Source organism: Augochlora pura, chromosome 4 (assembly GCF_028453695.1).
Source record: "Augochlora pura isolate Apur16 chromosome 4, APUR_v2.2.1, whole genome shotgun sequence".
NCBI classification, from domain to species: Eukaryota; Metazoa; Arthropoda; class Insecta; order Hymenoptera; family Halictidae; genus Augochlora; species Augochlora pura.
In genome coordinates, this window is record NC_135775.1 from 9,808,326 (window position 1) to 9,833,727 (window position 25,402).

The 25,402-nt window shown below is 44.4% G+C and overlaps 1 protein-coding gene across 3 annotated transcripts in view; it reads left to right on the forward strand.

Moving 5' to 3' along the window:
• Positions 1–25,402, forward strand: part of Grh (grainy head) — a 180,406-nt gene that overhangs the window by 150,779 nt on the left and 4,225 nt on the right. For 2 of the 3 annotated variants that reach the window (XM_078178519.1, XM_078178520.1), the window contains 10 exons: positions 2,967–3,327; positions 4,568–4,951; positions 10,841–11,100; positions 13,579–13,747; positions 18,602–18,713; positions 19,459–19,553; positions 19,707–19,877; positions 20,250–20,435; positions 21,272–21,724; positions 23,895–23,959. In XM_078178519.1, coding sequence (XP_078034645.1) covers positions 2,967–3,327; positions 4,568–4,951; positions 10,841–11,100; positions 13,579–13,747; positions 18,602–18,713; positions 19,459–19,553; positions 19,707–19,877; positions 20,250–20,435; positions 21,272–21,724; positions 23,895–23,959 — 2,256 coding nt within the window. The remainder of the gene's footprint in view (positions 1–2,966; positions 3,328–4,567; positions 4,952–10,840; positions 11,101–13,578; positions 13,748–18,601; positions 18,714–19,458; positions 19,554–19,706; positions 19,878–20,249; positions 20,436–21,271; positions 21,725–23,894; positions 23,960–25,402) is intronic. The other variant, XM_078178521.1, reaches the window with a different exon arrangement.

Consider the following 25,402-nt stretch of genomic DNA (forward strand, 5'->3'; position numbering starts at 1 on the left):
TCTCTCTCTCTCTCTCTCTCTCTCTCTCTCTCTCTCTATCTCTATCTCTTTCTCCTTCTTTTCTTCGTGTTTCACTCGTGTCGCCCTTTTCCCCCGTCGAATCTCTGGCCTCGAGACGATGCCGGACGAAGACGGAGAGAACGAACGGGTTGGGAGCACGATGGAGGGGGGAGAGGAGAGAGGGTTAGACGAGAGAGATCAGGTATCATGTGGAAAAAAAGAGCCATTGTACGGGAGCATCTGACCGTAGGGTAGGTACCACAGTGGCGATGTTCAGCGGGCAGAAAGAGTACGAAAGAGACACGAGGACTCTAGTGTTGTTGGTGTGCAAAGAGAAAGAGAGAGAGAGAGAGCGAGAGAGGGAGGGAGAGAAGGACCGGTGAACCTGGCGGTGGTTGCCACGACACACACACACACGCGCGCGCGGCAAGGACGAGACCAGGGATGGTGGAATGGAACGAAAAGGGAAGGAAAAAAAGAATGCGCGAGAACTAGAGAGAAAGAGACGGAGTACGCGCACCGAGAGCGTTGGCAGTTTATAAGGGTCCCCCGTATTGTGGATACGTATTATCATGCTAAATATAACATGTTAACTACTTCGCATAATGCCGGCCCCGCGATCCTCTCGATTCTACCCCGTACGACCGTTCGGCGAATCGCGTTTCCGCGCCCAGAAAATTTTATTGCCGGCGTATTCGGCAGATGCGGCGTCGATATCTTCGTTCCCAGAGTGCCCCGGGACTCGATGGAAAATACGATTGTTGCAGCCTGTTACCATAAACTTTTAACGGACCTTCTCGCCGCTGTAAAACGATTCCGTGCCGTGCTAGGATTTCAGATGATCGAGGACTGTATCGGTTTGCGTGCACGTGAATTCGTCTGTTGGAGTTTATGATTAGGGCTTTTATGGGACACTCTGTTGTGTTCTTCGTCCATGACAAGTCATACTTCTGACGTTCATTCGGAAACTGGAGAATTAAAGTATTTCTTTTAGGGATTTTATGTAAAGACCTCTTATTCTATCGTACTATATGTATACATACATATATATATATATATATATATATATATATATATATTGTTGAATTTGAAAATCGATAGAATCTTTCGGTGTTTTTGAATGGAACTTTTATGGGGAACTAAAACGAATTTTATGAACGGTGCGATAGTTTACTCAATTTGCAAATCAATAGGAACTAATAGTATTGAAAAACGTGTCTAATAAAACATGAATAATAAATAATAATATCTGAAAGAGAAGATAAGAGCTTGAGGATTAGTGTAAACAAAATAAACATCCAAATTCCAAGAAAACACTGAAGATCGGCGATCGAAAGATAAAATCTGCGCATGCGAAGATTAACAGAGAATCGACGATGCCAAACGATGTATCGAATCATCTGTTTACAGTTAATTGGAAATATTGTTTCGGAGTAATATAAAATCCATCCCGATCAGGATAATAATAGGCTTTCGTGTGTCGGATGATTGGATTGGCCGTTCTCCGTCCGTTCGAATCGATTGCGATTCGAAGCCGGCTGATTCTCGCGGCTCGTGGGAAGTTATAATGTTAATATGGTATTAACTAACGAGCCGAGCGATTTATGGCAGGGATCGGGCGTTTATGACGAAGCGATGGCATCTCGATCGACACCGCGATTTCTGCGGCACATTTGTCATCGTGGACTACCATCACGGCGACGATTATCATCGTACTGCCGGCGTAATGACGTTCGAGAAAAGTATAATTAATTCATAGATTTTCAAGGTCCGTCACGGCGAATAAATACGTAATGTGTCTCGTCAATAGCGTTATGGCCGGACTCGAGCGCGTCCCACGTTTCGCAATAGGCTGCTTTTCTCAATAAAAATCAAGATAAAGACACCCGCAGAGAAATATCAATGGTCTCCAATCATTACTAAATATAAACGATAAGCGCATGCCTCTCTGTCGTTAATTAATTACGCGGCGATTCGCCTCGCAGCTGCGGACAACATAATTGATAAGCCGTCAGTGGACAAACCTTCGCGTCACATTTCCTATCTAATCGAATTACTCTCGCGCCTTTTTCTCTTTCTAAATCGTTGATCCAATTATCACGACGCCGTTCGTATTTCTAGAACAGTATTTTCGCAAAATCAGCAGCGAAACTGCAACAGCTTTCTATGTTATTGGATAATAATAAATTGATTTTGAAAGCACGAAGACACACGTTAAAACTGGAGATGGGTCAGAGCCTGAATTTTAGATTCGCAAAATCCAAATTCGAAACATTCTTCTCCTTGAAATTAAATTATTTATTGAATATAATTACATGAAAATTGACTGCAGTTATGATTTAATACTTTCTTGATAGTAACGATTACAATGAATTAATAAAGTCGTACCAACTAAAATGTATCTAAAGTCTAAACGACAACCCAGTTTCATTATTAGTAGTCAAGTAAAAATAAATTCATATCGTCTCTATATTATCGTAAGATGTTTGTAAAAATTAATATCTACGTGGATTTCACCAAAACAGCACAAAGTTTCGAGAACTGTATTTTGAGATTTCGAGTGATCCATCTATAGTTAACACCCTGATGTGTGACTACAACGTTATAGAATGTAGATTATTCTGCCACGGTCGCCTTCCATAGTAATTCAATTTCGAAGTAGAAGACCTCTGATAGAATCCCTATCCGAATAAGACCCATCCCTGCGAAACATCGACATCCGGAATAAACACAACAAGTTAATATTTCCGACAATGCGTCGAGGATGTGAGAAGGTCCCGCCGCTTCCTGCCAATAATCCCGAGAACCATTGAATCCCCGGGGACTTGGAAGCGATCGAAGGCAACGCGGTCCGTCGCGGATTCGCCACGCGTACTTAGCATACTCGATCGATTCCTCGGAGCTCGAAAAGTCGGTCAGGAGTAAGAGGGGTCCGCTAAAGCTCGATTCTTCACGGACTGTTGAAGGGGTGTGATGGGCCCGAAGCTGCTGGTGCAGGAGGCGCCTGGCTCCGGTTCCGGCTCGGCGAATCGCATGGAAGGCGGCGAAGGCGCCGGGGGAGGGGAGCTACACCACTTCCTCCATCAGTACAACCAGCAGTCCCACAGTCCGGGCCAGAGCCTGCAAGGCGGCCTTCCGCTTCCGCTTAGCCCGCAGTCCCTCAGACACGACGGGTCCTCGAGCGCGGGCATCACCGGCGTCAAAAGGGAACCCGAGGACCTCAGCTCCTCCAGAGGGGCGCAGCAGTCCAGCAAGAGGCACAAACAGGCCCAGCCGGACAGTCCCACGCCACCAGGGATGTACCATCATCATCAGCATCAGCTGCAGGTGAGTTTCGTCGTCGTCTTCTTCTTCTTCTTCTTCTCCTTCTTCTTATTCTTCTTCTTCTTAGTCTTCTACTCTTTCACAATACCTTCACCCTTTTGCTGCTCGGCCCAACAATAGTGGGCGTGCTAATCGGTGAGCCGCTGTACTTGGATATTATCCGCCGGTGAATGAGCTGCGCAAACTACCATTGTACCTTTACAGTAGTCTCCGCTATTTCACTCTAGTAAGGTACTAATTTTTCTCAAAAGAACACGCGTACTTTGTTCATTCCTTGCATCGAGCTAGACTCGCGATTAGCTCATTCCTTCTGGTAAATTGTTAACAACAGAAAACTTTTAAACACGATAACCGTGAATGAAAGTGTTAACTTTCAACGTAAAGTGTTGCGTCGTACATTATGACACGAGTCGTTAACACTAGGTTAACGGAAGCTGTGAAAACGACGAGTTCCCAATCCATTCATTTACAATTGTTGAAAGATATATGTTTTAGGAATCTATACATTATATTCTTTTTCCTAAAAAACCAAGTACACATACTGTTGTTACGTCAACCCGTTTACGACGATCACGATCCAAACATACGGACATCACGTGTGACGGATTTAAACGAAGACCTTTCATGAACAAATCAGGAGCATTGACAACACGAGACAATAAGATGCTATACTACCACTGACAGTTTCGCGCTTCTCCAACTAAGACGATTTCAGACAAACCAATAAAGAAGTTGTTTAACACTCCAACAGTGGGCAACGTGAAATTTGCGTACTAAATATACTATACAATTTAACAAAAAGGAACTAAATTTATTGAATATTAAGCTTTTTAAAATTTTGTTACATTCGTTTTGTTTCTCTCATTATATCCTTTTTAACCTCATTCTTACACTGAAAAATCAGAAATTTGCCTGCGGTTAGAGGATTAATATTCAACTTCTGTATATAAATAATCGCATACAGCACTTCGTAACCTGGTGTTAAGAGAGTCTGGAGATTCGCAGGGTGTTTCGTAAGCAGAATGGCAAAGCGTTTAAATAACATTTTTCTAATAACGAGTTATAAAATCGAAAGTCTGTAACCGATGGCGCACGTCACCCGAGCAGCAACAAGGGGGAAAAGAACGACGCCTGACCGACGACTTCCCGCTGATCGCCCGGCCCGACTAAAACGATCGGAGGATCCATCAATCCCGCGCGGAATCGCAACCAGCCCATCAAACTAATCAATCACCAATTACAGGTGCAACAGTACGGAAGCCCCTACGACCCTTACAGCTCGTGCAGCCCCCGATTGCAGTCCACGGCGTACACGTCAACTTCGGCGACGGGCGCAGGGAACGCTGGGAACCCGACCGGTCTTCACCAGGACGCGACAGCGGTCTACGTCACCGGGGACGCTCTGCCGCCGTTGGCGTCCTCGAGCTCGTCCTCGTTGTCGACCACGACCGCTTCGTACACGAGGTACGAGGTTGTGCCAAGCTCTTACGCGACGACACACGCGATACGCTCGTCCTCGAGCAGCAGCAAAGTCCTGACCGTTGATCTTCCCAGCCCTGACTCCGGCATCGGCGCCGACGCGGTCACACCCAGGCAAGATCATCATCCACCCACGGCGCTGCATCAGGTTAGTCAGACAATGATCCCGATCTTTTGTTCACCATGCGACCCTTCGGTGCGCCGTTCGGTTCCTGTCTTATTCGCTGCACTGGAATCTCGGTAATACGAAACGCAAAGCTCGCGGTCGAAACGTTTCACGTGGAAACAGCTCGGCGATTCGTAAGTAGACTGCAGTGTTTAATCATTCCAAATTTAAAGTTTTAGAACGTTGTTGTACTGGTTTGACTGTATGTAAAACGATCATTGCGATCGATGTAGATTATTTATATTTTATTTTTATATTATTTCGCAAATAACGCAAGGATAACTGAGGGATGTGCGTTCGGTAGTCCGGATAAGCATGTTCTAGCTACTCAGACTTTCCTCAGATTGCAATTTGGGATTGCATTAAAATACAATGGTGTGAACTATTATAAGACCGAAGTAATTTTTACATTTTTAGTGATATTTTATTTTTCTATATTAGAAATAATTGAAAATAGAAATATATAAATATAGCTTTTTGGAAGATTTTTCAAATATCAGTAATAATGTAAAAGTTACTTCGAGTGTATAATTATGTACAGCACTGTGCATTAAACCTTTTAGCACTGACGGTGACAATTAACACTATGACATGGTTTAGTTTCGAGTTTTAATTTTTACAACTAAACTACTTTGAAATGAAGAAAATTTTATGATTGTGATTTGACAGTCAACATGCTAATTACAACCTGGTTTGTTAATACATTCTGTACAAGAGAAGTAATTTAGTAAATCTAATTTCTAGCGTTATTACATTATATTTCGAGCTTTAATTACTTTCTGATAAAAATTTATCTAGTTAGGGTCACCTTTACATTTTCTTGTTTTAAATTTCCCTTTAATGCAAAACTTTATACATTAACAATAAGCAAAAATGATTAAAAGATTTTCTGCAAAAATATGAATTAGCGTGTTCGACGCTGAAGATTGAGAGTGGAATATAATATAGAGAAGCATTTTCGATCATTAGCAGATAGGTTATCGATTATCTCGTTACCGGTGACCGTTTAGGTGGCACTCGTGCAGAACCATCCTCGATATTTGCCACGTGCACTTTCCCCGGGAACGGGCCCAGCTCCCCTCGCGATCACTTTCCATCGCGTTGATTTCGTGCCCAGACACCGTAAAGATGTTTTGATCGCTTCTAACAAATTAATCGGACAACACCTACCGTTGACCCGTTATCGCGCCCCCCCATCTCGCTAGATATAACTTCTTCCACGTGCAATAATTTTCTGCACGCTCTCTTGGAACAGAACTTAACACACGGGCCCCGGTATACGACACGAGCGTTTTACATAATCAGCAACGCATATCTCGCCGGGATACTGACACATTTATTTATACCCGATGAGAATCGTATAATACGGGGCCACTTCTTTTACACGGTGTCGCGAACGCGTTACGCCTGCGCTCCGGTCTGTGGGTGGAAAGGGAAAGTTCTTGTCGAAAAGCTGCCCTTCACGTCATTGTAACGAAAACATTGCTACCGTCGGAGCTCTTTAGCGATCCCTTCAAAAGAAATTTTTAATCTGTGGTTTTTAATTTTAATAATTTTTAATCTTTTAGCATTTTAATATTTCATTTTTGAGTCTTCTTTGGAGTTTATTTCTTTGATATAACATATGTTTGATATGAAAATATTTAGAATTCTCCGCATTTTTCGGCATACGAAACGATTATAAAAAGATCAGAATACCGCATTAACTATACTCCTGAAAAAATTTATGTAATGATGTACATTAAATTAATGTATATACATCAAAACGATAAGGTTGGAAAACGATTACATAATGACTTTTCTACTTCCTCTTGAAATTAACGAGGCACAAGCCATTAACCATGTTTTTATGAAATTTTAAACCAACGCGATTAATAAAATTTTCATAATAACACTGAATCAGAAATTAATTCTTTCATAGAGTCAGAAATATTTGCAGAATCACTATACGCGCTATTTAAAACGGTAATAATAGAGTTCGCACAACGTCAATTTGTCTGCGCGTTAGTTTATGAATCCGAAACAACTGAGCACGGAATCCACTCGAAGCAAGATTTTCAATGGAGATTTATGTAACGATTGTCGTTACGGTCGCGATAATATGGAAATACAGGGACATCAATCTAAATCTGCTGCTAATTATCGCCACGTGTACGGCCAGAAACGTCAATTAATGTCCTTTCGAAACCACCAAGCGTGTAAAATTAATTATGATCGGTATTGTGCTTCTGTTGCCGTCTTGCGATTACAAAGCAAACAGAACTTAACACAGTTTCACTGCACTTTTACGTATCAGAGGACAATCTTGCGAATTCCTTGACAGCGAATCCTGAGCAAACTCTAATGCCCTCAGAGTCTAAGCAAAGAGTTTGCTGTTTCTACGTGTGCAAATCGTTAAAAGCAGAATCTGTCTAGGAATGCGTGACACAACAATCACAGACTTCGCATAAACAGTAATTAGTTAGCACGAGGTGTCGCGGAAGTGGTCTGCCGCCGACCGATTTTTCCGAAATTGCTTCACGGAGCGAGACGGCCGACGACCGAAAAAGTCGTCGACGAATAAAAAGGCGAGCCGGTCGGAAAAACGAATTTCACCGGGGTCTCCTGTCGCACGCTGCTCGAATATGAACATTTTAATTACCTCGCGGACGTATCGGTTTTCAAGCGGCCTGTTGCCACGCACGCGCGTCGACGTTACTCGGAGGAGCCCCGGCTTTTATTTGCTGCGGCGTGCAAGCAGAGCAGAACGGAACGCGTGCTTTCTAATTCGTAATGTCAACCGCAATGCTAATGACTTACTCGCGCGGTTAAACCGCTCTGCCCCCGTCGCACGATTAATGTTTCCGGAAGCGGCCGATTACTAGCGACAACCGAATCGCGCGTGGGAGTGATGAATCGGTTATGGCGCGACGTAGAAGCACCGGACGCGGCGAAAATTACGCGACAGAAACGCCGCGGGCGCACGATTTACTGTAAAGACGATACCCTCGGCGATACCGACTTCGCAGAAGCTTTTTGCCACGACGAGCTCGCGCGCCGGAGCTAGTCTAAATTCGTAATCAAACACAAACATGTTCAGTTCTGTTCAAATTCGTAAATAGTGTACTTGATTACTGCTGAGTGTCTTCATTGAAAAATAAATAGAGAAAAAGAGTAAAAAATGTAGTATGTCTTATCGAACAACTACAAACTTAATTATGTCCAAAAACGAATCAAAGACGCAGCAATTGGTCACGCCACAGTGACCGACTCAATTACTCTATCACTCAGCTTCAGAAATTAGATCGCTGATGAGCCGGTTTCCCTTCAGATTCACTTCCCACTTTTTCTGGTCCCGAACGGTGGGTGTTGAGAACATGATTGATCATTGCAAAAAATGCAAATCAGAGTGTGGATATTTATACAATCACGGTAGATTACGTGAAAAAAATTACGTTTTCAAAAATCAACTTCTCCTGAGTGCTGATCTTTCCGTAGATTCGAGATTCCACAAAACGTGATATTTGCGTAAAATCCATAGTCCGCGGATAATGCCTCGATGAAGCGATTAAGACGAATCGCGCAGGTGCGCCTTAATACGAAGTGTCATTATGTTGCAACAAAGTATGCTTTCATCGTGTTCCCTTAATAGCGACATTAAGGTAATTCAGGCGATTCGACGTTACCGTAAACGCGGCACGACCTCGGCGCCAGCTAAATCACCAAAATCACCGGTTTCGATCCATTAAATCGGAATCACCGATTCCGCGCTCCAATTTTTCCGCGACTCTGCGGGCCGGGCAAAGAAACGCGCGATTTTTGTTTTGCATCGGGACAGAAAGCTGTCCAAAAGAACAAAAGAGTCTCGGGCTGCGAACAGCAGCGGCGGCATAACCGTCGACGTCACACGCAAACCAGCGACCGCGGCAAAAAGACCGCGTAGGGTGGAAAAAAAGCGGCTCGATCATGTCGATCGCTTGATCGTTCAACGCGGCTAATAATACACCAAACTTTGTTCCGATCGTAATTCCGCTCGAGGCGAGCGCACGGGTGTATTGCCTGTCACCGTGCAAGAAACACGTGGAAACACGTGTCCAAGCACATGCGTTCTTGCTGGCATCATCGGTCGCGGAGGGACGGAAGAATGCATAATAGTCCGAGCATAGTATATGCGCGTATAGGAGCAGTGCGATTCCGATCGGCGACGCAATTAGATGAATCGATTGAGAAAAAGCTCGAGCGCCGTCACCGGGGATCGCGGGGCAATTAATCGCGAAGGCGTTCGTGTTTATCTCGAGCGGTGCTCGGCGCGTTCGTTTTTCCGTCGCGACGGCCGTCCGCTGGATATCTATCCTGCAAGCGCGCGATCGAACGTGGAAGCTGCACACCGTTTCCAACATAATTAGTCGGAAGCCAGCGAAGCGCAGCGGCTTCGCGATAAAATGCCGGTCGATTAGAGGGACGCGGAGGAATAGAGCATTATTTCTAATTACGGATCGACGCGGTATTAATTTATCGGCGTCCAATGGGGCCGGGCGGGGGTTGGTCCGCCGATTGGCTGGCGTCGTTCCCCGCGGAAAAACGAGCGCGGTCCGTTTCTCCGCTTCGGCCACGCTCGATGGATGGCTTCCGCGATGCCGTTCGTCAGCCCGAGTAACGAGCTATGCTAACCGCGTTACATTCGAGGCGAGCCACTCCATGAAGACGTACGAGGGAATAAACCGTACGGAAGACCGCTTATTAACAAACCTCCGCTGGAAGCACGCGCGGCCGGTCCCGGCCAATTTTACGAGACCGCAAGGCCCCCATTCTCTTCTGCCCGGGCTTCTTCCTCCTTTGTTTCGCGGAACGACCTCTGCCCGACGGGGATAAGCCGTTGGCTACTTCAGGGCGAACTCGACCGAGTCCTCTTTTCCCCCTTTCTTTCCCCTATGGGAAAGTTGCTGCTCGTTGTGGTCGTGGCGATAGATTGAATTCCAATGGTCGTAACGCCTTGCTCGCTCAGCCTCGACAATGTGATAATTGTACGCTCGCGATTCATGAAACACCTCAGGGAGGACTAAATATCAAACTTTCGCAAAGTCACCATTTCTTTCATATTAGTATAGTTACACTGGCTGCAATTGAAAGAATTTGACAAAATCGGTCGAATAAGACTAGAATCCCTCTTTTATAGATGTCGAACAAACCACTTAGAAAGTCCCATAAAATCGAAAGTTCGTTTATACAAACATTCTGATGTGCGGATGCATTTAATTATTTTTACGGTCAAGGTACACGATGAAGACCATAACTCGCATTGTTTTATACACTGATGGGTTCGTAAATCTATTATTAACACATTCGCATCGGGAAAAGAGAATTCGCGTTTTAAAAAGAAAAACGTTATCGTCGGGAGACGAGAATTCTCGTTCACCTATATGTTAAAATATCTTCGCATTGCTAAAATGCCCCGATTTATATGAAAATTTAAGGAAAAATATCCCGATGCGAATGTGTTAATGTACGAGTTTGTAAACTCAGTACATCCAAAATCTAACATCAATTTGAAATAATTTAACAACATTTGTCTCCGTCAAAAAAGACCCACAATCAGAAAAATTCCACAAAATGAGTAGAAAATTAAATTTGTATTCAAATTAAAATTTAACGTAACAAATCGTTCCTCTAACCACGTAAATTCTGCAGATCCTAATCAAATTCCATTTACGACAGTCGTGTAAACGGCGAGAAGCGATTCTCCATTTTCACAACGCGATAAGCGAACATCATTAGCCAATAACGAGTCTTATTAAAGACCTGATCGATCGAGAGTCCAGTTAGTTAACACGAACCGCTGATCTAATAACGTTTGCGGAGATGTTAATCAAGTATTCGGTTCTGATCACGCAGTCCTCCTTCGACTACACGGAGTTGTGTCCCGGTGGAACGGCGACAGGAGCAGCGGTGGTCCTCGAAAGTGGCGCAGTGATACACCATCAGCCGCTGCAACTGCAACTGCAACAGAGCCATGCGCAAGCACAGGTGCAACGCGGAGCTTTGGTGTCCTCGGCTACGGCGAACCCGAACCCCAACCCGAATCCACCGAGGTCACGACCTTGGCACGATTTCGGAAGGCAGAACGACGCGGACAAAATCCAGATACCAAAAATGTAAGTACTTGCGCAAACCTATCTATATTTTTGCCCGAACAGTTATTATTTTAGGAATTTGCTTAGGCTCGTTAGTTTTAATTGCTTCTTAACCAGAACATTGGTCTTTGCAAATTTCTTAGAAATTAGGTATTATACCGGGATGAGTGCAAGGTAATGTAACACTTTAACTGTAGGAAACCTAGACTCTTTAATAGCTACCTTCATGAACGTATCGTATCATATTATTCAAATCCATTTATTGCTTTATGAATTCAATTTTTATGATTATTAGACAATTTTTTGAAAGACTTTCGATCATGCATTATCACGTGTACATAAACAAAGAACACTGCCGACTTCGTTTGTTAGAAACAGAAAAAAGAGTGAAACTAGAACAAAATTCTTATCTAGAATCTGCAACAGAATGACTCTGCATAAATATCGCTAATCTATCGATATATTTAGAACTGTAATAATCAAAGAACTGCTTGATAACTTGAAGAAACAGCGCGGTATCATTTGAATGTGCTCCAAGCCGTGACTTCAACACTGGGTAGAGCAGACTTGGAGACTTCAACGCCTGATAAAACAACAAAGTTTCCAGTTATCCCTACCGGGCGTTAAAGTCTACGGTCCATTTGCTCAGAGAAGCATCGTTACGCGACGGAACAAACACGAGATCGACCAGCAAGTTCGAGCGTAGACCGTTTTAGGAAGCAACTAGCCTACACAGGAGTTATAATAAGTCGCTACTAGGTAGGCGTAGCTACGAACAGGAGCAGAAGTGTTGTAGGCCGTTCACCTAGGTCTGGCTCTCGGTTATCGGCTGGCTTGTACAGAGAGCTGTCCCGCTCGTACTCCGTCGGCGAGCATTTCGAGAAAAAAACCGCGGCAAATACGAAACCACGCGTGTCGTCGCGTAGATAAAGATAATAGGTCGAGTAGAGCCGGTGGAAAGTTCGCCGGTTCTGCGCGCCGATACCACTGGGGAAAAGCTCTGCATCCTACGGATAAGGATAATCGTCTTTTATTTTGCGTCTCCGCGCTCTATATTTAGAGCCGTCTCGTGGTAGTCGTGTTGTATCAGAGACTAGAACCGCGGGAAATCGGCCTTGCTTCGTCGAGAACGTTTGACGTGTTATTGTGCGTCGACGCGCTCCATTCCCTCTGCCCTCCTTCGATATCCCAACGGCGGACGCGTGCGACCAATTTCTGACGCACGGCTATTTTATTTTTCCCATGATTTTCTAGCTGCATTGTCTAAAATAATAATAAAAATAATTTATTTCCATACATATACGAGATGACATTCTTTGCAACAGGAGCGACATGAAAGCAATCGCACAAGTATGATGGTAAAATAGATGGAAAAATATAGAAAAAACAAAAAAATAATGACGAGCAAATAAGAATTAAGAAAGACATTAAAATAAATACATACAATTGTATTTTGTTCGGTACTTTTTTTTTTAAACTGTTTTGATTTAACACGGCCTAAGAAAATTAATTAAATTTCCTTTCTACATGATTTTATTCGATACAGCTCGCTTGGCAAAGTTACTTGATTTAAATTTTGAGGACGATTATTTCCATTAACCGTAATTTTCTACAGGACAATATATTTATATGTATATGTATATAATGCTCTTGTCGACAAACATCACAGTAAATATTTAATCAAAATAAATATCTGGATAAATCTGGAATATATGTACTGTGTGAAAACAGAATTGGGTATACAATAAAATAAAATACAAAAGGAAAATAATATCAATAGTGTAAATCAGGATGAACGTAAGAAAATATGGAAGAAAATAGAGAAATTGAAAGAAAAGAAAGATGATGAGACGGGGGTAAAGTAGGAATGTAAAGGAACTAGATAAAAGATGAACAGTGGAACCTCAATTATCCGAGCTACACACAATGAAATAAATGTTCAGATAATAGAACAATTACTCAGTTAATGTGCCAGATCTTTATTAATTTGCATTATAAATGGTTTTATATATGATTCACTTTTGACTGAACTGATTAGGTGAAAAGTATCTAAATAAGAGATGGTTCTGATATTGGAGAGCCGGATAATCGAAGTTTCACTGTAAAATGTGTATAACCAAAATATTGGTTGGTTATACACATAAAATATAATCTAATAGTTAATATATACAAACTGTTCGGAGAGTAGATGCAAGGCTGAGACCACTCTAATTAGAAGTTTTTCTCCGGTTAGATAAGAGAGAATGATCTGGTTCATGCGGAAAAGCGAAGATCGTGGTCTTTTATCGCGATTTCCTCTTAATGTATGAAGATAACAGTGTTTTCCAGTCCTGTGGTCCGCCCGCTGATAACAGGAATCATGCGGCTCGGTTTTTTCTTGGCGTCAGTACTGCCAATAAATTAGTTCGCTGTGACACAGCTATTGATCGAACTCCAATTATACTCGGCCGCGGTAAAATTGTAATCGTTTTTCTCACGTACGCGCCGGTGTGTCCGCAGATTCTCCGCCTATGGGTTCAAATATCACCTGGAGTCGCCAATTAGCACGTCGCAACGTCGCGAGGACGACAGAATCACGTACATTAACAAGGGACAATTCTATGGGATCACGCTGGACTACGTCCCCGACCCAGACAAGCCGACCCTCAAGGCTGGACAGACTGTTAAGGTAAGCGGAAACGCCGATTATCAATTCGGCTATCGAACAAACAACTGCCGCGCCCCGGTCGACGCGCGACGAAGCGTCATCGATTGTCGATTATGCATATATGATAAACACCGCATTATCTGCAAGTCAATAGTTTGAAACAGTCCGCCGAAGCTTTCCGAGATTTTTCTTTCGGCTAGAGTCGTGGCGAGCACAGGCCAAATCGATTTCATTCAGACCACAGTTTCTGTCAATCGGTCCGCTGAGAATTTGCATAAGCATCTGCAATCTAACGATACGAGATCAAACGGATCGACGAGAAAAAAAAACGGCAATATCGCGACAGCCTGTAATTATCAACTGCAAATGACTCGATAAACGGAATTAATCGCCGGTAAACGGTGATTGAATCCTTGACGAAGAAACCGCGAACGTCACCGGTCCCGATCTCGCTGTTGGAAAACCACGGGACTTATCGGAACCGTTTATTTGCTTCTGCCAGAATATTTCATCGATCGCGAAAGGATCATTACGAATATTTATTATCCGTCGCAAGCGAGCGTGCTAACCGTATCGGCATTCTATTAAGAAAATTGAGAATTACTCGGCCGACGAAGCGACTGCCGCAAAAAGGGTATAATCGGTTTATCGAGGATTAATGTGACGAAACGATAGAGGGGCGAATCGAGACACGGTCGAACGCGAATAACCACGAGCAGAGATAGAACACGGGGGACGAGTGGGGCCCTCGGATAGCCGGCTGTCCCCCTACCTCGCCCATCTGTGAACCGTTCAAATCACCACACCGCTGAACACTCGATTAGCAATTAACGAGGAAGTCGTAACTCCTCCTAGCTGAAGGAAGACAGGGGGCGTAGAGGGAGGAAAGGAACGGAGAAAAAAAAGAATCGGCAGCTTTATCAGGATGGAAATTGCTAACGGTGCGCCGCGCTGCCAATTAGAGCCGCGAGAACAAACGACCTCGTCCGACTTCTTCTTTCGGGCTGCGCGAATTCTATCGCTCGTAGGAGTCGGCAAACGAGCGTAAACGCTCGCGCGGCGGGACGCGGCCCGGCCTAATGCGATTTAAGAGGAGTACACTCGCAATTTCCCGCGAGGATATTACCCCGAACACGCTCGCGCGCGTCCGCCGGTTATTGTTTATCGCCGTTCGCCGGTTTTTCGAACGATGAATCCGCGCCGACGACCGACGATTCCTCTTCGATAGGGGCGGTGCTGAATTCCCTCACCCTTATTAGCGGACCCTGAATATTGTGCGCTCGCATCGTACACGATTGTTCGAAGCCTGAAATAAACGCCTGTAGAAGCGTGCGCCCGACCCATGCTGAATTTAGAATCCGAACGGGCTTAACGTCGCTCCTATAATGCGAGCCGTAAAAGCAAAAATGTTCGCGCGTGTATCGGCTGTTTATTTGTTTCAACGATCCCGCGGCCAGGGTAAACGATCTCGGCGCCCGTAATCGATTCAGTAGAAACCAGATTCGATGAAAAATTCATTATGTCTCTTGAACCAGTCGTGGAAGCTCGACAGGTCTTTTTAGGTCGACGCTTGATAATACCGACTTTGCAAGTTTTTCTTCCGGTAAAAATTAAAGGACGCGATGTTGCCGATATTGCTTCATTAATTTTTAGTGGACAACAATCTGGTAAAAATTAGTTTCTTTCCCGGTGCAATTTGTTAATACCCAGGTTGACTTCGTAACAGGGAATTAGTCGCGTACTCGTGATGAGAACCATGTTAACACTAGTTCTTGTATCTTCGACCTATAATTCTCCAGCATGGCTCATACTCCGCGCGTTTGCTATTTCTTTTCTTAATCTAGTTTCATTTCATTTATTTACGTATACGTTTAAGCACACATTCAACAAAATTAGCGGATCCGGTGTACAATTTATAGATTTGTTATGGACTTAATAACATTTGCAGCAAATGTGTCAATTTTAGCGCTATTGTTGTCTTGTAAGATGGGTCAGTTGAACTAAATCTCGTAGAGCATCGTAAAGTTCTGAAGAGGAGAGACTACTAACTACGGGGTCGCGTAAACTACACCTTATTGACAATAATGTTTTTCTAAGATCTCACTAAAAGAGTTTCTAGAAAACTTCGTAACGTAACATTTTTTTTCTTATCTCTTTTCCGACTCGTGAAAGATGGAACGAGTCACCTGCTTATTAGTAATATGAGAAATACATAGCTTTCTAAAATTAACGATTGGATTTTCCAAAGAGACTCGTAACTGCATTTTTAATCTGGCTTTCAAGTCTGTTCAACTCGGTTGTTTAACGACTCGGCCGCGTTCTTCTGCCCTCCGATTAACTCCTGCTACGCCAATGGAGACAGCATTAGCCGAGTGCGTGCAATTCTTGGTCCATTCACCCGAATCACGAAAAATCGTCTCGGAACACGCGCCGGTCTGCGCAGCGAAGCGTGCTTCTGTCGCGACCGATGTCACGCACACGCGAGGCACGCGTTATCGCACCGGCTCCCGGACTTTTCACCGCCTACCGTTGTCCGAACTACATACACAAAGCGTAGACACGAGCTGACCAACCAACGTACGCGGTCGCCTGATTCTGAATTATTTGTCGACAATCTGTACCGCGGCTGGCCTGTGAATGTTAACCCGCGAAAATGGCCCCGGACACACGTGTAGCTGGTTCGCCGCGAAGGTTACCCTTTTATCTGATCCTCCGACTTCGACGGGACAATAAGAAAAACGGCACGCGATAGAGGTCTCTATCGGGGCGGACAAATTAAAAATCGGGACAATTTGCTTGTTAATTTATTCGACCGTTGTGCAAATTACGTCCGCCATTTCGATCGCCCGAACAGAAGCCTTGTCGATTCGAATGCTTGCCTTGCAGGAAAATCGATGGTACTGCTATCAGTGCACAATACTCAAACAATTGTTTTATAGCTTTACAAAGAAATAGTTTCGAAGCAGACAGAGTACAAGCAACCATAACGATCATTTTTCCATAAAAGGACCACACCGAATGCTTTCAGAGCTGAAATCATAGCTCGAAACCTGTCAGATCAGGATTCCAGTGTAACGATTGCTCGCCTGTTCGAAACATCGAGATCGAGTGACATTCTTCGGCGGAATTACCATCCAGAAAGTCTGGAGCACTTTTTGTGATCCAGCAGCCCCCTAGGACACTGCGATCTGCTTAATCTTTTCTCGCCGCGCGGTGTGACGCGTCGAAACCTTATATCCCGTAATTACAGACCGGGAAGCTGTTCTGCGACCGGCAGCCATCTTGATCGAAAGAATCGTTGGTCCGTGGGTCCGAGAAAGACGGAGAGGCGACTAGATAGCTAGACAGAGGGCAGGGAGATAGGGAATCGTCTGTCCCTCCCGATTAATCAGCATAATTGCCACCGGGACAGCGTTTTTACCAATGAATCACGCTCGCGAGAGCGAACACGTCGCCGTACGAGGGAAAAATCGTCGTAAAGACGACTATCGTAGGATACACGGCTGTTTATGGGGAATTAGCGGTGTCGAATGGCGCGATTTATGCTACCGGATTATACGGTACCGCGTGATTTATACAAGCTGTTCCGATCGAGCGTGTCTACGTGTCGTTGCCAATGCAAAGCTCACGCGAATTTCGCGTGTTGCGTGCGCGTCAGCGGGTTCCGCGACCATGGTTCCGTTACCATTGTGTGTCCACAGAACCCCGTGGACCCCAGGTCGACAACCACAAGAGGTGGGGGATAAAGGCGGCGGGGAGCTCGGACAACGCGTGATTACCCGTAAAATTCGAAAAATCCCGCGAGCATTGATCCACAACCGGTCATTGATGCCTGTCGATACCGGAATCTCTGTAATTTCCGTTGCATAATTGCACGCTGCCGCGCGATTTATGATGCACGCGTACACCCGACGCACAGCCTCTGTCGCGACCGTCTAAACTTTCGACTGATCCGGGATCCACCACCTCGCCTCGCTCGATCTTCCATGAATCTTGTTAATCTCTGACATTCTGCAGCGATTCCTACGTTTTTTCCACCCCGCTTCCTATTCGACAGCGTCTCATCTACAATTCACGAGAAACGCATTCGAATCGTTCCTTCGGATTTTCCACGAACGACTTTACGGTCTTTCAAGATCAGGAATTCTGCAATTGTATGGTTGCTGGTTTATAGATATCATTCATGCCTCTCATTTGCATTTCTTCGGACCACACCGATCCGGCGAACAAAGATTCACATTTTGTTTGTATTTTGTGGAGTTATTTGTTTAATATTATATTCCATACTATATGCTATATTAATATTATATAATCATTTTTCATTATATAGAAAAGTAAGTACGTTCATTTTCAAGACGATATATTTGACAACGTAAACCTTTATTCGGGTCATAAGCATATACCTAAGGAAAACAACAGGGTTAAGATTGTTGTACTCCGTTAAAAAATTATTGCTACTACTCCTCCTTTAGACACTCGAAAGCTCGTGGCATTTGAAATATAATCTGCTTCGCTGTTTTTAACAGAATTTAGGTGACTTTCGTGGATCGCTCTAAACTACACGACCTTCGCGAGGTTAGCAATTTTCCTGCCGATTATCAGTGCCGGGAGTAATTAGTCTGATGATACTATCCGTCTGTCTATGGTGCGTACGCTCGCGAGAATTTATCGGCAACCGCGGCGGCGCGATGCACGGGAATCGCCTGTAATAAGGTGGATATCGTAGAAGCGAGGCCCTAAGTGACCGTTTCTCACGAAATTACATAAAACTACGGCGGGCCTCGGCCACGTCCAGAGCAGCCGCCATTTATCCGACCGAGCGGCATTAACCGTGATAAAGTACTTACACCGTTTTCTCTGTGTTTTGTCACGCAGAGCGTGGTAATGCTGATGTTCCGAGAAGAGAAGAGCCCCGAAGACGAAATTAAGGCGTGGCAGTTCTGGCACGGAAGGCAACATTCTGTCAAGCAGCGTATTCTCGACGCCGGTAAGTAAAGCGTCGCCGGACACCATTAAGTCCGCCTCTAAATAACGTCTGCCCACCCATTCGCGCACTCGAGTTACATTCTAATCGGTTCACCGGATCGAAACCGAACTCCCTCGCGTCCCTACCACCTTTTTTCGAATATCTCAATCTCACAATCCCGTGTCTTCTTTGCGCAAGCCGCTTGGATTACGGCGCACGTTCGGTAAGATTACTGATGGTTATTGCTTTACATCGTTTTTATTTCCTAGTGTCATATTTTCTGTGAACAACTTATGGCCCGTCCAATGAGACGAGTCGGTAAACGCGAACGAAACTATTAAACATCGAGCTCTTAAAGTTTTCCAAATGAACGAATTAGAATCACAATGGCGTAAGTCGCATTTTCTTCGATACAAGAAGTGAGGAGCATTATCGTTTACTAACGTGTGTATTCTTTAGTGGTCGAATTTATCATTAAGATAAAAGTACTTCTTAATTTATTTTACTTGTCTTTTTAACATTTTCAAAATTATCGAGAATGTAACCTATGCCACTGTAATTCTAACCCGTTCAAATGTGCATGCTCGTTTCGTTGGACAGATTATATGTCGAAATAAAATTGAAACGAATTATGAAAATAGTACTTCGAGGATTCGTTAGGCTTGATTAAGTTTGAACGCAAAGGAATGAAAGAGAAACGGGTGGATGACTTTTATTAGTTGTTCGCGAGGCAATTTGCGTTTAACAATAATCTGTACCATTGCAGACACGAAGAACAGCGTGGGACTGGTGGGCTGCATAGAGGAAGTCGCACACAATGCGATTGCCGTTTATTGGAACCCACTCGAATCCTCGGCGAAGGTATGAGAGTCCTTCGTCCGTTCATTACTGAGATTCCATTTGCATAGAACGATCTGTCGGAGGCCTTAATGGCAGACTGCTTATTCATGCGATTGTTATTAACCGGAGAAGATAAATTCGTGAGCTCATCCCGATGTCTCCGTCTCGTTACAGATTAACGTGGCGGTGCAATGTCTCAGCACCGATTTCTCCAGTCAGAAGGGAGTGAAGGGCCTGCCCTTGCACATTCAGGTAGACACGTACGAAGAACCGCCGCCGCACGCTCATTCGTACACGCCACCGTCGCACCGCGGCTACTGTCAGATCAAAGTCTTCTGCGATAAGGTAATTAACATTTGTTTGTAATTTACAACTCGGAGTCAAACACCATGGATTTTGTTTCAAGTTAAAATTCTGCTCCATTCGAGTTCCTTTTACAGTACTGTTAAGTTTTAATTTACAATGTGGCAACAAGTCATTGTACTATACCACTGGATGCTCTTAGTATTCATCGAAAGGAGCGAACGACTTTCGTGATTGTTTGACAGTGTTATCTAAAATTTCGAGCGCAGCTAATTCTCGTGGCAAGCGTTATATTGCTTGTCTTTTTTATAGAAGGTCTTAAGGACACGTTTGTTGATACTTTGTTGTGTGTTCGCGGACATAGTTCAGGGTGGAAATTGATGGCAGGAAATATAATTCATGGATGTTTAACAGGGAGCCGAAAGAAAGACCCGTGACGAAGAGAGGAGGGCAGCAAAAAGGAAGATGACGGCGACCGGCAGGAAAAAGCTTGACGAGTTGTATCATTCCGTCACGGAGCGCAGTGAATTCTACTCGATGGTGGATCTCCACAAACCACCTGTCCTGTTTTCGCCGCCTGCTGAGCACACCATCGACAAGGTACAAATCGAGACTTCTGGTTGGATGGAGACAAAATGCAGGACATTGTTAGATTGGTGGGAAACTAGTGGGTTGCGAACAGCTTAATCCGTATGGTTCTAACTTCGCTGAAAAGTAGTACTTGAAGATCAAACACACGATACACGTAAATATTACTCCCACCGACGTAATGCATACTCTTTGTACACGCGGATAGCTCAAAAAGTTTATTTTACGCTTCTCAAATTGTTGAAACCTTGACACATTTACAAACGCTCGCAGTTACTTTTGCAAACAGACGACACCTCGAGTAAACCGTGAGCATGTTAATTCCCTGAGAAGCGGGTTCTTGAACCGGCAAAAGGCTCGTGTCTGCTTTCCGACGTCACGACGAAAATGAAAAGTCGACTGTAGTTTTCATCACAATCCTCTGCTCTCAACACCGCCAGAACTCTCCACTAATCGCAACTCCTATATCGGCATAACAACCATAGCTCACCCGGGGAACGAGTTACCCAGTAAAATTATATCAATACAATACTCCAACAACAATTCTCTGATCTTCAAGAGCGAGCAAAGCCTCCTTCAGCTTGACTTTCTACGAAGCAGTCTTTTGAAATAAGCTACGATACACTGACCATCGTGACAGATGTCATTTCCCATGAATCCAGAATAGTAGCGAATGGGTTGCATCAGATTGGACATTATTTGTGACTGTCGGTGTAATCGGTGTTCCTTTACTCGAAAACGAAAGCATGATGTCTCGAATCTGTAGCCTTCATCTTGCATCTCAATTGTCCTTTAACAAGAAGTGGCAAAGATAGAGGACATATATTCTGTTTCTTGTTCCACGACAGTTCTCGACGATGGAGTTGTCGGGCTTCTACGGAGGTGGCGGCGGGGGCGGTGGCGATACAGACACCTCGTCTCTGAGTAATGGCGAGGGCGGAGGATTGAAGACCGGGGGCAGCAGCCCTTACCCTGCCTGCGGCAGACCGAGCCTGCCGGCCCTCAAGTTCCACAACCACTTCCCGCCCGACAATCTGACTAGCCTGCACGACAAGAAGGACTCGTTGCTGATGCAGGTCCAGGAGCTGCAAGGCTCGGTGCTGCAAGGCGTGCAACAGGCTGGTCTCACGGGCACCGTGGTCTCCGGCGTCGGGAACCGGCTGCATCTGCAACAACAACCGCCCCATCTTCGACCGGCAGACGCCGAGGAAAGAGTGATGCTCTACGTTCGCCAGGAGTCCGAGGATGTGTACACGCCGCTGCACGTCACGCCGCCGACAGTGCAGGGACTTTTGAACGCTGTAAGAGACACTACGGATTCTTTTCTTTCGCGACCAAACGAGTACGCTTGCGGACACGTAGACTCTTAGGTGTTAGCAGGTGCAGCTGGTTGCAGTCGAATCGGAGGAAGAATTGTTGACTTGCTTTCTTTAAGTGTGAACTAAATCTGTTTAAAAGATAAGGAATCTTTTTGGCAGAATAAAACGGAGTACGGTAGAATCGTAGGGATAAATCTTTTTGTCTTGAACGAGGCCTTCAATTTGAAATAAGGTTCTTCGTGTGGAATAAAACCGAATCGTTTTGCTAATTTCTATGTTTATATTGCGTAACAATCAAGAATAGACAATTATTCTTTCTTTTGGCGAAAAAGTCCTTGTGTAAATGAAATAAAGATATTGTTGAGGCTTGATAAAGTACACGTTTTCTAATAGTTTTACTTAAATGCATAAAAATACGCAGTCTAATAAGAAAACTTTGTGTGACTTCAAAGTTATACAATAACCTTTCATAAAGTCAATTGACTCGAATCCTTCACCGCATTGACGACAATTGATAAATTATTTGCCTTTACATCGAAGTTCGTTAAAGAATGATCTTTAGGGAAGCAAGTTTTTTTCTCCCATTCGACCGGACCAGATATGTCCGCATTTCATCAATAGCACCAAATAGACCGAATGAAACGTGCAAGTCGTCGCAATCGAGGGTAACAAACAAATCTATAGAAATTTCACAAGCCTTTATTGATCCACCTAGAACGAACAAAGTATTGGTTTGTCCTGAAAGCTCGTTCCGTTTCGTCATTCTGTTGAAAAGTAATAAAAATGAAACGAATAATCATTTCTAAGTTGCCTGTATATTATCGTTCACGTATCATCTATAAGACTGTATAATATGTAAATCTTGTGATGGTTTCCACGATTTCGATAAAATTGATGTCTGCTAAAACATCTATAAAATTCAAATCGACAAGATCGAAACGAATGTATCGGCACATAAGAACGAACAATGTCATACGAAAAAGAAAAGAGTTTTCAGATAACGCAATGGCTTTTTCAAATACAGTTTACTCGGGTCCCGTTTCTCTATGAGTCTACTGTCTTGCAACCCTCGATCGCGGGTCAACACTTGCGTGAAGCTCCGTTTCCGAGCGTCGATACGGTGAAATCGTTAAACGATGAAAAAGTCGATCGCGATATTTCGTGTTGCGTAAGCGGAGCCGCGGTTAAGCTCGGTTGAGTTTGAAAACGTGTGTATTCGGTCGTCTATTTATACCGAAAGGCGCGTTTCGAAACCCGCGCACGGCAACAAGTCCCCGCTAGAAAGCGAGACACACGCGGCGGCCCCGCGTCGACGCGCAGCACGACGTTAACTCGCAATTATCTCGACGCGGACAATTAATCACGTTGGTTCCGCCGGTCGGCGTGTACTGCATAAGCCTGGATTCGACGGGAACGTACACCGCGGCCAATATGACTAATGAGTGATGCGCGAGAGTAACACGGGCTCTACAGGCGACACGGCCATTCTCAAGTATTTGCCATGCATGCGAGGGACACAGCCACCAACTACCCATTAATCAAATATACTTGTTTGCACCGTTCCATAAACGCTGGTTTATTAATATTAACGCGCATGCATATCTCACCGCCAAAAATCCTCTCGCAATTAATACGAGATCCAGCGCGCGGCGGCTCCGGCCTCGCGCGCGATCGATTAACATCCACCCGCCCGACAAACACCCTCGACACATGGGATCACCTATGTGCGAGGCGACGTTTGCTGGGTTTCGACGATAGAGGTGCGTCGCAAACGCAACAAGCGTCGCAACGTTGTAATTTCTCACGGATCCAGTGCCAGAAGAAAAAAGTGGAAAGGAATGGATAGAAACGATTCTCATTCACCGTGTCTTCCTCTCTGTCTTTCTGTCTCTGTCAGTCTCCCGTGCAACTTCATTTCCCTTCATGTTTGATCTCCGAAGTGTTTTCCGGATTCTCTCGAGTGTTTCTCCCTGCCCCCCTTTTTTTCGACTTTCCATTTTATATTGTCGAGCCTCTCTTCCATCCCACCCCAACGTCTCTCTGTGACACGCGTAACCGGCACCGTCCCGGGCACTGAGCAGACCTCTCCCCAAAACTGATGGTCCGCAACCACTGTCAAAATTCTAATGTTCTACTTTTTTCTATTTTACAGATTGAGTCAAAGTACAAAATTGCATCCTCGAGTATTAATAACCTCTATCGCAAAAACACAAAGGGGTAAGTTTAGTAGAGTGTCATCTTTACTTGCATGCACCGCCCACGTAGTGCATGCCATAACGGTGACATTGCCTGACTTCTCTCTGGCTAGTTTGGTAGTCTGTCCCTCTCTCGCTCTGCGAACCACAAACACACGCCTCTCTCTCTCTCTCTCTTTTTCTCTCTCTCTCTCTCTCTCTCTCTCTCTCTCTCTCTCTCTCTCTGTCTCTTCGACCTCTAATCGCACATGTTTCAATTTTCCGTCTTGGTGTCGCCGATCTCTACGATCATCGCTGCCCTTAACCGATTTCCTCGACAGTCCGCCATTTCACCAGCATGGGCACACATTCGGTTCTACTGTCTTGTTTACTAATCCACTAATCTCCACTGCTCTGTTTCTTCTTCTTCTTCTTCTACTTCCTCTTCCTCGGTCACGAGCGGAATGTCTCCCATAGGACATTAACTTTGCTACCCCACTAATCGTATACGCGATTCGGTATTAACAAAAACTGATGGAATGAGACATTCTACTCGCGTATATATTCGATTGCATGCCTCGTTCCTGTCGCACGACCCGCTTGCACTCTTCCCTGCACGTGTACTGCATCGTATCTTCCTCTCGGACGCATCACGCATCCAGTTCACCTAAGATTGTACGCGTGTTTCGTTGTTTGTTTTGCTCTTTGTGTTTTCACTTTCTGTATTTGACCGGATAGAGATCTAGATCGATTCGGTAGCGTTACTGTACCGTACGATAGAGTCGACAGATTTGTGCCGCCATGTTGTCGCGGACCGGCGCCCCGAGTCATTCTGATACTAAGGATGTTCTAATTTTGGTGACTTTGACTGAAGTTTATGAGCTATTAGGCTGTAACCTGTGACAGCGTGTTCGGAACTTGAAATTGATGTTCTTCGTTCGTCGTATAAGGAAAGGTCTTTCAGAAGAATCTCAACTTTTTCTCGAATGAGTGTCTATCTACAACTGATCATAAATATTTCGTTACATATTTCGTTTATGCGATCGCTTTTAAATAGAGATCCATTTCATTTCATATGATTTTTATGCAAATAGTAAACCACACTGTTTAGTTTCGTTTCAAGTATATCTAATCGAATCGAAGAAGGTTGACGTTGAACTGCTTCAGGTTACAACCCAATAAGCAAACGATTTTATCTGCCAGTTATAAATTATTCGGAAGCTCCAGAATTCACTACATGCGTTCCTTAACCTTTTCAAGCTGCACACAAACTGGTCTCTCCTTACTTACTTGTGTACACGCTCTTATCTAGTAGTGTACAACCGGGTAACATGATCAATGACAGTGGACACGGATACGTTACGAAAAGATTTCTCGAAAACCGCCACTCTCATCAATCATAGAGCCTGTTCACACTTTGAGCCGGTAATGTACATACAAGACCACGATTACCACTATCAAATGATACAAATAACAGGACTCCTTC